Below are 14,916 nucleotides of genomic sequence, written 5' to 3' on the forward strand. Positions count from 1 at the left end.
GCTTAATGCTAACACATGATGGGAAACGCCATAGATGGGCTAATAAAACTACCATCAATATTGCAATAGTTAATAAACCTTTAAATTATATTCAGTATTTAACACAAACTGTGCAGCAGCACAAGCAGAAAAAAGCATATAAAAATGTTTACAGGCATTTGCTCTGAAAAATGTCTAGTATGACTAGCTTATTTGCGATGGTCTTCATGTTTCATCATTAAATCTGTGTATGTACACTATTGCCAAATGTATCCTCTCACCTGCTTTGACTCGCTTAATACTTTCTTATTTTTAATCCGTAGGGTTTAATATGACATCTCTCTATCCTTTGCAGCCATGACATCTGAAAGTCTTATGGGAAGGTTTTCTAAAAGGTTTAGGAGTGCATTAATGAAAAGTTTTGAGAATTCTTCAAGAAGCGGATTTGCAATATCACACACTGATGTTGGACAAGAAGGCCTGACTCTGTTCTAATTCATCCAAGAGGTGTTGTAGGTTGAGGTCAGGACGATGTGCAGGCCCCACCAAACTCTCATCGATGATTTTATGGACCTTGCCTTGTGCACTGGTGCGCAGACATGTTGGAACAGGAAGAGGCCATTCTAATGCTGTTTGCACAAAATTAATGTAAGATATAATATAGTCGAACCTCTAAAGATTCTGGATGAAAGTTACTTTGCTGCATCCTAAGTCACAATTCCACAAAATGTAAAGGTTGTGTTTTAAGTCAGCTGCTGTCGAACTAATTTTTGTCGCTGGCCACATCTTAGTTATGGTTTCCCTCAGATGGCCGTTATGACTGTGAAACTAATTGATGGATGGCTAGTTTTGAAATCAGAAGCCAGTAAAAAAAAAAACTGTTCAACTGTAATTCAATTTGATTTAAAAGGGGGATTGGTAACAGAAAAATGTTGAAAAAATATGTCAACGCTTTTATAAGTGGCAACAATTTGCAATTTTGGTATATTATCTAGAAACATGAAGTCGACGCACATGATTTGCTTTCGTGGGCCACATAAAATGATGTGGCAGGCTGGATCGTGCCTACAGGCCTTGAGTTTGACACCCGTAATTAGTCAAATTTTATCAGACATACAGTATAAGTGGACGGCACGGTGGTTGACTGGTTAGCATATCTGCCTCACAGTTCTGAGGACTGGGGATCAAATCCTCTCCTCGCCTGTGTTGGAGTTTGCATATTCTCCCCATGCCTGCGTGGGTTTTCTCCGGGTACTCCGGTTTCTTCTCACATCCCAAAAACATGCATGGTAGGTTAATTGAAGACTAGATTGCCCATAGATGTGAATGGCTGTTTGTTTATATGTGCACTGCGATTGGCTGGCGACCAGTTCAGGGTGTACTCCGCCTCTTGCCCGAAGATGGCTGGGCAAGGCTCCAGAACGCCCGTGACCCTAGTGAGGAGAAGCGGTACAGAAAATGGATGGATGCATACAGTATAAGTGCAAAAACACGTTAACCGCTTAGAAGGAGACGTGTATTAAATTTCACCGTATGATTATGTATTAGGTACAGGGAAGTGCAGGAACCGGAGTTCTTGCTGAAGACTCGTGTTGTGTAAGTGTAAAAAGAAGTTAACTATACAGTATATTAATGGTGCACTCACCATATTCATGTTGACTTTAGTTTTAGCCATATTTTACGGGACTTGGACTTGTCAAAATTTGGTGGACCCCCCACATATTGTATTTGCGTTTGCCATTCGCACAGTCTATTTAGGGATTTTGGGGAGGAACCCGTGTCCCATAATTTGCGGAAACCCCCGCTTATTTGCATTGTTTGACCTGATCCCCTGCACCCTCTGAGTTTTTTTATTCATAGCAATGAGAAGAGAGCATCAATTATTCATGGAATTTCGCAGGGGTCCTCAGGGTTTCCAACTATTAGTGTTGAGCTGTTGTCCATTTCCTAAAAAGAAGACAAACAATTGTTGCGCTTTCCTAAAAAGAAAAGATTTAAGTTGTTGATGTTTCATAAATGTCATAAAATCTTTTTCCTGTTGACACAAAATATAAGCCATTTCCTTACGCGATCAAATGTGAAGCAAAACATAAGCTTAAAACCAAATTATTTTATGTAGTTAACTGTGAGTTTTGGTGCCTTTTATACCCTTGGTGATTATACATTTATGTGGTTTCACCATTATACAATCTTGCGTTATGTAGATGCTCTCTTACTTAGAGTGTCACAAGATTTGCCAACGCCTCACGTGATTTTGTGTATGAATACCAGTGTACGATGGTGCCTTGAGATTAGAGTTACATTTTTTTTTCTCTGACCATGCTCGTAACTCAGAACCATCTCACATCATCATCACTCATTGAAATGAATGGAATTGCCATTAATCTGTTCAAGCCTCACCCCAAAACAAAACAAAATTGGAATGTGTTTTAATAAGGAAAATAGAACTCTATAATATTGTACTTTATAAAAAACATAGAGTAATAACAAAAGCAGTTTGTGCATCATGATTCAATGCTTCAGTTCAATTCGTTGTGCTGCTCCTTCTGGTGTGCCCACCTTGGCCACCGGGGGCAGTATAATAGTCATGGAGACAAAGAATCATTTCAATGCTACTGTTTGACTCATTGACTCAAAGTTGCATTTGATTAGTCATTTTTTTTGCTGAGGATAAAGAATATATGCCTGTGAGGATTGTATTAATGTTTGTCTATGTGTGTTGTGCATATTTTGTATTCAAATGTCAGTTGCATAACGGAGTGTTAGCCCATTAATGCCATTTTCCACTATTTATTAGCATTATGTTAGCATTTTTAAGGTAAAGTTGTTGTAAATACACTAATTGAATTTTAGTTTGGGAGTAAATTTCAACTGGGAGTGGCATAAAACCGCTTGAAGACTTTTTTTTTGAAGGATTGTTTATCTGGCAAACTGCTGCTTATTGTGAAGTGAATTGAGTTCAGTGCCACCATACAGCGCTCGGATCTCAGGTTTGCGCTCGCAAGTCAAAGCAAAAAAACCAAAACAAAAATTGACCGTACAGCTCATATGACCCAAAATGTATAAGTCTGGTCACTTGTAATTTGAGGCACCACTGTACCTCGTAAACTGTGTATGACTTTTGAGGCGTGTTTTTCTAGGAATTGCTCGTCCAATTCCGGGACTATCTGACTTTTGATGTTCCACTGTACACTAGCTTGCACAAGTGCATTTTTTCCCCCTTCTCCGCTCTTTGATTTGAATGTAAAAGTTTAGCCAGCTTTTCAGGGAGCGGGGGGAGGCGGGGCGGGCTGCGGTCATATGGAAAGGCGGCTTGTTTATTGTTGGAGCGCATGTCTGGATTTGATGCCTCCACAGATTGCGGCAAGCTCGGTTGTAGTAATTAGAGAGGTCAAAAAAGAGAGCGACAGCGGTTTAGCGACCTAGTGGTTGGCACGTGTGCCTCATAGTCCTGGGGTTTGCAGTTCGAATCTGTGCTCTGGCCATCTTGCGCTGACTTTACATGTTCTCCCAGTGCTCGTGTGGGTTTTTTCCCCACATCCCCAAAACATGCACGTTAGGTTCATTGAAGACTGTCGATGTCGTGAATGGCTGTTTGTCTATATGTGCCTTGTGATTAACTGGCAACATCTCTAGGGTGTACCCTGCCTCTCACCTTAAATCAGCTGGGATTGGCTCCACGACAGAGCACAAATGATAGAAAATGGATGGATGTAAAAAAGAGGCAGCTGCTGTCTAAGTGTGCTTGAATGAGTGTGAAAGGCAGCATCAATACAACACATACACATGCATAGTACTGCTATTTTAAACCAAGCACCTCCTTTCTCTTTTTATATTAATACCTCGTTCACTTTCCTCCTCCTCTGATTTGGTCTCACTAATAGGGGGTCTGCTTTTCCTGTACGGCTTTACCAGTCAGGGCGGGACCACCGGCTTTCCCACCTCGTCCCTGCCATCGTTCACACGCACACACAAACATCCCAATTACAGCCTTTTTACACATGCACAAAAAGTCACACATCCAATGCAGCAAGGTAGAAATCTGCACGGACGTACAGCGTGTCTAAGAATAAACCAGACCGCCTTAAAAAAAGGATGTCGCCGAGGTTTGCTTCAAACCCGAAATAGTTCATCAACACAACGCCCCATGGCCAAACTTGACCATGTACCTAATTTGGGACCAAATGACTCAACAAAATAAATAAACAAACAGGTCTTAAAGATATGGATGGGTCCCAAGTTGCGCTAGAGTGACCCCTGTTCGGAAAAACCATAAAGGAGCAACGAGTGTCCGTCACGTTTGTCATCTCCACTGATGAGTCTTTCTGCTTCCTATAGCGTGATGATACGTTTGACAATAGTAACATACTCTTGGCTCGGGGTGGTATGTCGTTTTCTCATCTGTCACGTTCACCGTGGCTACATCTGAGGCCGGGGCTATTTTGAACGTCGGTGGTTTGCGGTGCTTTCGACAAGGAAATATCTACGTTGCGGTACAGGGAGCTTCTTTAAGGCAGTTGCAACTCTGGATATTTGAATCTATTCTGGAAGCGAGGCCTTCCTGTTGGTCACATGCATGTTCAACCCCCTCTGCGCTTGTGTAACACACTTTTGCGTTAGCTTGTGTAAAAGTGTGAGCGGCCAATCGGAGAGCGCAATAAAACTTACATTTGAAAAATTGCCTGATATAGTTGAAATTTCAATTTCCTCAGAAATTTTGGGTAACACTCTGCGATATAGTGGGACCGCGAAGCGTATACCATGATATAGCGGGAATTACTGTAAAACAAAACACTGCTAAGATGAAAAACTAATGACAAAGACCCGAAGCAATTTTTACCATCCTTATGTGTAACAAGTTTAAAAATAAGTCAAAGATACTGGGGCTGTCTTTTTCTCTTCAGCTGGAACTGGGGCCTTAGACAACGTGGAGGGAATGATGAACAGTTCCAAATAGCAGTCAGTATTAGCACAAAACCAGGGAAGCCTACCAGAACATCTGAACTTTATTTGGCTGGGGATTATTATAGGCACTTTAAATGCAAGTGGCCGGTGTGTGCTGACTTCCGTTTAACATAAGTTTGAATGTCATATGCCACATCTGTTATAAGAGGGTGTGCACACTTGTACAACCACATTATTTCAGTTATTTTCTTACTTACCCGCTCCAAAAAAAACAAAAAACAAAACAACACCACAGTTGAGTTGTACAGGTTATAGGCCACATTTAATAGGGGCAAAATAGATGAAGGTTTGTATAGATTTGTATAGATTTAAAAAAATATATATATAACAATCTGCCATTTAAACAGGGGTGTTTAGACTTTTTATACCCACTGTATATGCCCTAGAATCTGAACCTTGAAATGATACCTCATTATCGTGACATTACAGCTTTTTCTGCAAAGGTTTGGGAGTGACAAAAGTAATTGTGTTGCTGTGAAAACAATTGGCAAACAAATTGTTGCTTCCTGAATGGAAAACATTGTTGACTCCATCTCGCGCCCGTTTCCATTCAGTTCACTCCGTGCCCACAATTGCATTTGTCTGCAAAAATAACCGAAGCCTCCTGGGCGTCTTATCTCGTCAATAAACGCACAATCTAAAGCTTTGGTTTTTTTTTATTTACACGAGAGATGTGAAGGGAAAGGCAGCAAGGAAGGAGGGAGGGAGCGAGGGGAGTCAAGGAGGAGATATATGGCGAAGGAGGGATTGAAGTGAGATTTTTTAGCAGACACACTGCTTCACTCAAGACGTCCACGACTGCACACGCACACACTTTTCTGCTTGACAGGTAAGTGAACTTTCACCTTGATACTTTAATATTTTACATTTCGTGTATTGGTCTCATTTGTATTCATGTGTAGTATCCGGTTGTTAGGAAGATTTGTATTTATTATTGTTATTATTATTATTTTTACACACTTTTGAAGGCTCTGTGCTGTAGTTTCAAAGTGGTTCCCTCTCTGATTTCCCCAAGTCAGCATATGTACATAAACAGATGTCACGCACCTGGTATTGTAACTGTGGCCTGCAGTGATTTACTGGTGCAGTCCGGGACCACATTTTGAGTCCCCGCGCTTGTTAACCTCCAATTAAAACCTTCCCCACTGCACCGTTTTTCATCTTGATTTGTTGATTTTTCACATGGCTTGCAATACAAACTCATCTCTATTGCGTGACATGCGTTTGTGTGCGTTGAATACATTGGAATCCAGGGCACGTTCACAGGAAAATAATGTTGAATTCACATATTGAGAAGCATAACTGGTGGGTTTATTCTGCAACCGAGCAGGCAGACAGAGACACTTGTTTGTCCAGAAGATGTCATTGTTGCTCTTTTAGAAATTAGGCCTATCCTCTCAGCGTTCTTCATTTCAAGCACTCTACAATGATATCCAGAAATATGAGTCAAGCATTCATCCAAATCTGAGTCAAATATATAATTTGAACCACTGTCATCTCTGACAAAATTGGGATTTTTCATGCTTTTTAAAACACTTTTAACTGCCCTACAAATGTAAAAAAATAATTATAATGAAATAGAAGTGACGTATCGGTAGCACATAGAGAAGTAGACAGTGAGGCTTGGTGAAGACAAGTCGACTTTTTAATGCCACACGCTTTTTAACATTTTTAATGTTTTTAATGCAAATGTAAAAAGAAGTCAACCACTGTTTTAATTATATACAATGATATTTGACGGGGGCAGCACGGTGAACTAGTGGTTAGCTGACTCACAGTTAATAGTTTCGGGGTTCAAATCTCAGCTGTGGTTTTCCTGTGCTTGTGTGGGTTTTCCACGGGTACTCTAGCTTCCTCTCACATTGCGAGCATGCTTCACATGCGTCTTAGTTTCACTGAAGACTCGAAATTGTATACAGTAAGTGTGAAAGTCATCTTTCTAATCACTGAAACCCTATAATGAGGTCTGTCTCTTCTAGTCAAGCTGAAAATTCACACGAAGTCCAAAATAACTCCAAGGCAGTAATTTGACCTTAAAATGGATGGATGCATAGAATATTGAAATCTGGAAAAATATGCTGCAAGTGACCCGTAGGGTGTTTTACCTTCTTCCTCCTTAGACGCCCTCCTCTCCCGTCACAATGTCCCTCGCCATCTGCTCCAGCTGCTTGCTGTTCCTCTTCTTGGTGTCCCTCTCTGCTGGCGAGCCGAGGCGCACCGTTTCCGGTCAGCGCAGGGCGGCGCGCGCACCTGCCGCCAAGGTGCGTCTGGCGGGAAACTTTGCGCGGGAGCCTCACGAGGGTCGCGTGGAGGTGCTGCACAACAACACGTGGGGCACCGTGTGCGACGACGAAGTGGACATCAACCTGGCCAACGTGGTGTGTCGAGAGCTGGGCTTCCAGGGCGGCGTCACGTGGGCGCACAGCGCCAATTATGGAGAAGGACAGGGTAAGAAAAACACTTTGATCCCGCTGAATTGATACTGTAATAGGAGATCTGGCATTTATTGCCCGTTTACACAGAATTGAGTGCAGCGAAACATTGCTGGACCTTATTATTATTTCTTTGCATAGCCTGTGCGACAATTGCTTTTTAACACAACATGGTGGGAGAAGTTAGTGTCAGGTGTTAAAATTCCCACTGTCCCCCGCGGAATTCACACAGGGTGACTTCCGAAGCCAGGGAATTGCCAGGTCACCTTTATTACCCACATTCTGCCATTCACACAGAAGAGCAAAACGGGAAAATGACAACTTTGGGACGCAGCGTAAAAGGGGCTGTAATTAAATTGACTGGTGAAAGCTCAAGCCATACCGCATTAATGAGTGATTGTTGTCGCAGCTTACGTAAACCTCCCTCCTAAAGCTGGCTGTACAAAAACGATCAGAGACGTAACTACTTCAAATGTGTGCGATAATTGTTGCAGTCAACCACATTTTTGAGAGGCCAAGTATGTTGTATGACCGATTGTTGTATGACCAACTGACGAAAAATACCCAACGAGACCTGAAATCACTCCAAATTCAAATGTTAAAACTGGGCTTAAATCAGGCTTAATACGTACAACGTATGCCCATCTTCGCTAAATCGTTGATACATTAAAGCCTTGATCCACCATCCAGTCGAGTTTGGTCTGGGTTGCAAATGATTGTTTTTCCATTGTGAAAACTGCTGTGGTACACAAACAACTGATTCATGTTGTACACATTTTTGGCACTTTTTAGTAAGCTCGCTGAAGGTTCAACGTTATTAGCGATAGAGTGGTCAACTTTCAACTTGGGTTCAGTCCCCAGTTTCAATTCAATTTCAGTTGAAGAATCCTGGATGACCAACAATGTACATTTAGCATTTAACGCCCAGTTAAAAGGTTGCATTAGACCCACTCGTGATTGGAGGATCGTCTCTTCTCTGTGACAATGGAAAGAACACCGAGCATGTAATGATACACACGACTGACTTTCCTCGGATCGATTCCCACTGAGCGACTGTCAGGATAAATGAGAGTCTGAATGGTTGACCTCGATTGACTGGTGCCCAGTCCTTGTCTGCCGGGAAAGGCTCCATCTACTTGGAACAGTATGGATCAACGAACACTGAACACTACTTTTCCCAGACAAAGCATGTCTTCAGCTGCATGCTGGGAAGAAAGAACACAAAACATTGGAAGTCGTCCATCATTGTCGTTACTATGTCGTGTTTCTCTTCTCTGTTGAATTCATTGTGGTTTACGCCACGTGATGTCACACTAGTCACTGTCGCCCATGTTGGAAAAGCAAAACAGATCAAGGCTGACAGGCTGTTGCCTGGTGGAAATGTAGCTTAAATGATCATTGATTGTCATACAGCTTGACATGCAGTGGCAAACGTCAGTCATCATCAATGTTTCATGTTGGTCCAAATGCAATTACAGTACCACATATTGGACCAGTTCCTCCCAATCTAAATACTTTCAAACATGCCACACGGCTTACCGTACGCCAACAGCAGTAATTAAGACACCCGAAATAACTGACATCATAAAGGCACAAAGATGTCATCTCATTAAGGTCGCCCAGCAGCCTGGAGGAGCTCATGCATGAATAAAAAAAAGTGGGGACATTTGTTTTGGAGTAACGACAGCATACGCTTGACCATATTTCTGTAACACTTGCTGCGGTTTATGAGCATTCTTTACTGCTGCTTTTAAATCCAAATTAAAGAGGACGCAAAATGAATTTGAGAGGCATGGTCATAAAATACTCAACTTCTGAACACGCCGCGAAGGTGCAACCCTTAATCATGCTGCCAGTTAAAGTCATACATGAGGATCACTTTTCAGAGCTTGTGTGGTCTGTTTCCAGAACAACCTTGACTGGATAACATACTTAATAGCAACTTACTTTCCTCTGCCAAGGTCCCATATGGATGGACAATGTTCGATGCAACGGTTCTGAGAAGTCCCTAAAGGACTGCAAGCACAACGGCTGGGGGGTGAACGACTGCAAACACTCTGAAGACATGGGGGTGGTGTGCACCGCGGAGCACAGGCGGGAGCAGAGGACCAGCACCCGAGACCACAGCAACGCCATCAGCTCCAATGGGAATCCCTCGCCCCAGTGGCAAGGCCTCGTGGCCACCCGCAGGCACTCTGGATACGGCTATTATGCGAATGGACATCCATACGAAGTCCCCAGGATCCAGAGGCAGCAACTTTACCAGGCATGGCGGCACACCACTCACGAACACTCCACAACTGTTTAATTTTCCGTCTGTAAAAACTGTTCACTTCCTTCCATCAGGGTCACAGTAAGGTCCGAATCGAGGAGGTGCGCCTGAGGCCCATCCTCATGTCGACCAAGAAGAAGAGCTTGGTGACCGAAGGCGTGATAGAAGTGAAGCACGCGGGCAGATGGAGGCAGGTCTGCGATATGGGCTGGAGTTTGAACAGCAGCAGAGTGGTGTGCGGGATGCTCGGCTTTCCTGACGCCGCGCAGCCCGTCCTCAAAATGTACAAGTGAGTAGGTATCTTTTCCTGCAAGAAGCCCAGTAGAACACTTCCCAGCTGTCTACAGGCAGTGTTGGGCAAGTTGGGTAATTACGTTCAACACTGTCTCTGAATTGTTTATACGTGACACTACTTCTCAGTTACTTTCATGAAAAAAACTTAAATTCTTAAGTCAGTGTTTACATGATCTTTAGGTTTTTGTCAGTTATGGAAGCATATTAATCTCTTCAGGCATGGCCGTCAATCACACACAGTATGGTTGGCCTGACTATGAGTGTTTTATGGCGAATCATCAAACTTTGCTAACACGCACCACCCAGTGCAATGGAAAAAAAAACAACAACCTCAAATGCCTCACAATTCTGTATAGTATTGCCCATCTTTCTCATATAAGGGGTCCCAATTTGGTTGCAATTGGACAAACTCTCTAGGACAAGTTTACTAGTGAAGGATCCCTGGTAATGGCCAAAATGACCTTAGAATGGCTGCCTCAAACCAAAATGGCAGACTTCCAGTGTACTTTTTGGGTGTGGGTTCTTGAGACTTTTTTGTGGGTCTACTCATGATAGACATGTCTGCCAAATTTCATGTTGCTAAGCCAAACTTGATTTAAAAATAAATAAATCAGTTTGTGCTTACGGAGCCAGTTTTTTGGGCGTCAAGCTCACAGGTGTAAATTTTCACCAGGATTAACACGCCTGAAAAATTTGGTGGGTTATTGAATATGGAAAAGCCCACAAAATTTGGGGGGGATTTGAATAATAATGACAAATAAATGAAGCTATTGTGGGAGAACATTCCCACCACGTTCCTAAAATAAAATAACCAAGTAAATCACACACTGACTGACATTACGAGCAATGACACATATACAGGGATTGAGAAGCCAGCCAATGGACAATCAGACGCAGGCTTACACTGAAACCTGAATCAGAGAGAGAGGAGTGATGTGTGTACTGACTGAGTTCATGGAATCTTGGGTGATTTTTAAAAGGCAAATAGCGGTGCTTTTTATAGGTCGTAAATGGTGTCCGGAGAAAGTATGACTTATGGTCATCACACGGTTAAAATGTAACAGGTGTAATGTTATGAAATATTACTTTTAATGCATTGGGATTACAGCATTACAGCTAAAAGCCATACGTGTTAGTCCCTCTGGCAACATTGTCTACAGGTATCTGCATCGCAGTTAAATGATGAAGAAGTCAGAATAAAAGAATAAAAAGCAACGAGCAATGGCGTCCGGTTAAGAGGCAGAATAAGTAAAAGCCTTCTGTCACGCTTATCTCCCGCCCTCAGACACGTTTCCATGAGTGTTTCCCTCCTCTCCTCAGCCTCGGGGGTAATGATAAGGGGCATCGCTGTCCCCCCAGCAAAAAGCTTTTCTTTTCACCTCTTTCCAGGCAAATCAACCCCTGCGCACCTCATTGCCTCTGCGTCTCTCCGATGCTATCTCCGCTCCCCAGACAAAAAAAAAAACTACGCTTTTAATTTTGGATCCCTGTCCCGAGGTGTTATATCACCTCCTGATTGTGCTTTAACTGTTCCGTCAATACGGTGGTGGGAGGCCAGATTAAGTTGTGTGTGAAGTCGCCCATTTTATTGGTGGTAGAGAATCTGCAGCTTTGAGTCAGCGATGCTGCGCTCAACTTTTTACATCCTCTCCCGACGGTAGGCTACCATTCAGGCTGTGCCAGGGTTTATTATTTTTTGATATATCATTGCGTGTGCTCGCACTGTCCACATTAGATGCACCTGCACAGTCTAATGCAGGGAGTCCTAAATGATTGACAATGCACTATAAATGCTGGCGTTTTTTTTTTTTTGTGACTACGGGGGTGTGTGCCAGCCCAGGAAGAGCGGATCCGCACGTCCCAAGTTACTGTTGCAAAAACCAAGCAAATCAAGTTGATTCCTGACTAAATTTCAAGCAAGTCAGGTCAAGTCATTACTTGGATTAAACAAGTCCTAAGTCAAACCATACAATCTTGCTCAGTTACAACATAGTGTGTATTTGCCACTTCGCACTCACAGTCTCTGTACTTTTGTTAGTTAGCTTTACGAACACATTCACAATTCACATTATTTAATGGTCCCAATCCAGTCTCCCTATTGTCTATTGCTTTATAGTCTTCTCAATAAAACGCACAACCGACATGAAGCTTACTTAATGTTTGACCGGCTATCGGTTAGCTAAACTGTGACCTTAACGTAGCTTAAGCCCGGTACACACATAAAGACAATCGGCCTGTTTTTGTGCCAATTCTGCCCCTTCCCCGACCAAGCATTTGAAACGCACAACAATTTTATATATTATAAAATGTTCCTATAAGATTGTCCTTAGGTCTGATGTGTGTCATTCTCTTTTTACCGATATTATCAAAAAGCATACCCGTAATTCTTGAATCCACGAATAATCTTCAGAACTGGGAACGAAGTGTAAAGATAAGTTTAGCGACTTAGTATTTGGCAAGGCATGTCATGTGACTTGAGTCCCCCACCTGTGGGGTAGGTGGCTAGAAAAGTCTGGGAAATCTGACCCAATCGTATTGTATCAGTCAAATTCTGTCTTTACAGCCTCTTCTAAATAGAAAAAGAAGGTATCCTAAAATAAATACTAGAAACTATCCTTTGGAATTTGGTGTCGTAATCGCCTTCAAACCATAATGATGTGTCTAAAACTGCCTCCCCCCCCCTTTCTGTCTCCACAAAGGATCATACTATTTGCTCTTTCACACTCAGCATGCATCAGCATTTAAAAGGCCCACCATTTACTGTAGGTATTGTGAAACACTTGGTTTCCACAATGGCATCCCAGCAGTGGTTAAGCACAGTCACCTCTACAACAAGGATGTCCATTTCACTAAATGTCCTTGATTGACTATTGGTATGGGTATCAGTTAATCATCAGCGAATTGTTGCTTCGACTGTATATGCTCTGCCATTGGCTTTCGATCAGTCCAGAGCGCACCTCGCCACTCGCCCAAAGTCAGCTGGGATAGGCGCCATCTCACATGCGAGCCTTATAGCTGTTCTTCTTTAGGTCACAGACTAGTTGAGGCTGACTCACCACCGCCTGGACTGATTTCAGCCACGTAGTGCACTCCATTTTGTCCCACTGACTTCTACACACAATTAATCATACATAAACAACATAACTAATAAGGATCAATCAATCAAACAAGGGTTTTAACCTCTTTTGATCCATTTTGTGTGGACTTAGCTTAAGTTTCCCAGTGCCTGTGTGTGTTCTTTGTGTGAGCCTCCTCCCATAGATTGAAAATATGCATGTTAGATCCTCTGAAGACAAAATTGTATAGAAGTCCAATCAGTCCCTTCGCGGATGATCCACCTGTCTGTTTGAATTACTTCAATCTGATGTTACCGAATCTGAATGGTAGTTTCTCCTTGTTTTGGTGCAGGGATGTTTATCTACAAGAGCATACCAACCGCGCTCTTTCTGCACTTGGTTTGTTTTGCTCATTGTAAGCACAGACTGAATTAGATACTGTAATTAACCCATGTGAGCAACCACAACAATTCCTTTTCAGGCAATATGACCTTGACATTTTTTGGTAACATCTTCACCCGTGACTGGAAGCCAAGAAATGCTTATGGGAATCATGTTGCATGGTTTTGACCATCGGGGACACACCCCCATCTTCCTCCACCTTGCTCAAAAGCCATTCTTAGCAATCCTTAACTGGGCCGCATCTCTGGGGGCCGCCTGTATGTCTTGGATGCGAGTCTGAAGATGCTGTAATTGCAGGGTTGTCAGGAGTGAGGCTCGCTGGGGTTTGTGCTCTGAATGGGAAAAAAACACCCTCCATTATAAACAAGCCACACCAGTTGGATCTAATTTTCACTTGCTTGTGTGAAATATCTTGAATTGTGGTTGCTGTACAAGCTGTTGAATCAGCAGTCGACCGACTTTTGTCATCTGACTTTTGATTTAGGGACTTTTAACCCTGTAAGGATATTTAATGCCATTAATTTTTTATGTTTTACTTTCAAGTTATTTGAGCTGTTACGTCGTATTTGCAGAGGATATTCTTTTTAGAACTTTCATGTATGTGCTTTAAATTAGCCTAAAATGCAAAGTTACACAGAGACTGACACATTTTTTCATTTGTGACAAAAAATGTCTGCCTTTATTTTTTAAATTGTATTATTATTATTATTATTATTTTAAGGCTAACACATAATGTGAAATGCCACAGACGGGCAACCGAGTAGCATCTGTGTCGAATAACCCTTATAACGCTTTTAACGGATATTTGAACACAAATGGTGGAGCAATGCATGTAGACAGACAATACAACAATAATCAAAGGCATATATTCTTTAATCTGTGCTAAAACTGACCAATATTACTGCGGCTTACTGAGGAGCTGAGACGTCTCCATTGACAGTATATCCATGTCTGTTTAATACTGTCCCCTGGTGGCCAAGCCGAGCACGCTAAAAGGAGCAGCGCAATGCCTGTTAACTTGAAGCAGATAATCTGGTAAAAACTGTTTATCTTTATATTCTATTTAATTATGTTATGTTATGTCCAAAGTACAATATTATAGTGCCATTTTTCTTATTAAAAACACAAACATTTTTGCGGGGCTGCAACGGATTAATGGCATTTGCATTCATTTTAATGGGGAAAGATGATTTGAGACATGTATTCTGAATTACAAGCGTGGTCATGGAAGAAATTAATTATCTCAAGGCACCACTACATTTAAAAAAGTGGATGTTTATGTATGTGTCTTTCATTCACAAATTTTCATGAGGTTAAAAATAATTAGTAGTTAAAGTTTAGTGACCTCGGCATTTCATCGTCACAATAGATGCCTTCAAAGACTCGTGTACGCTCCCCTAAATTTTTGTCTCACTGCTTCAGAGGTGTGCCGTCAAGTTTAGTTCAGTTTTGTTCAAATTTGGGGATTTAAGTCATGGCATTGGAAAAAGGACAAGACAAGTGTACTTGATCGTAA

At 42.1% G+C, this 14,916-nt stretch overlaps 1 protein-coding gene across 2 annotated transcripts in view; it reads left to right on the forward strand.

The window, feature by feature from the left end:
• Positions 1–5,624: 5,624 nt before the first annotated feature.
• Positions 5,625–14,916, forward strand: part of loxl4 (lysyl oxidase-like 4) — a 34,631-nt gene continuing 25,339 nt past the window's right edge. For both annotated transcript variants that reach the window (XR_009790891.1, XM_061790620.1), the window contains exons 1-4: positions 5,625–5,773; positions 7,065–7,392; positions 9,338–9,642; positions 9,723–9,937. Coding sequence is in view for 1 of the 2 variants with exons in the window: in XM_061790620.1 (XP_061646604.1) it covers positions 7,086–7,392; positions 9,338–9,642; positions 9,723–9,937 (827 nt within the window). In the remaining variant the exon portion in view is untranslated. The remainder of the gene's footprint in view (positions 5,774–7,064; positions 7,393–9,337; positions 9,643–9,722; positions 9,938–14,916) is intronic.

The sequence above is a fragment of the Phyllopteryx taeniolatus genome, chromosome 11, assembly GCF_024500385.1.
Source record: "Phyllopteryx taeniolatus isolate TA_2022b chromosome 11, UOR_Ptae_1.2, whole genome shotgun sequence".
NCBI lineage: Eukaryota > Metazoa > Chordata > Actinopteri > Syngnathiformes > Syngnathidae > Phyllopteryx > Phyllopteryx taeniolatus.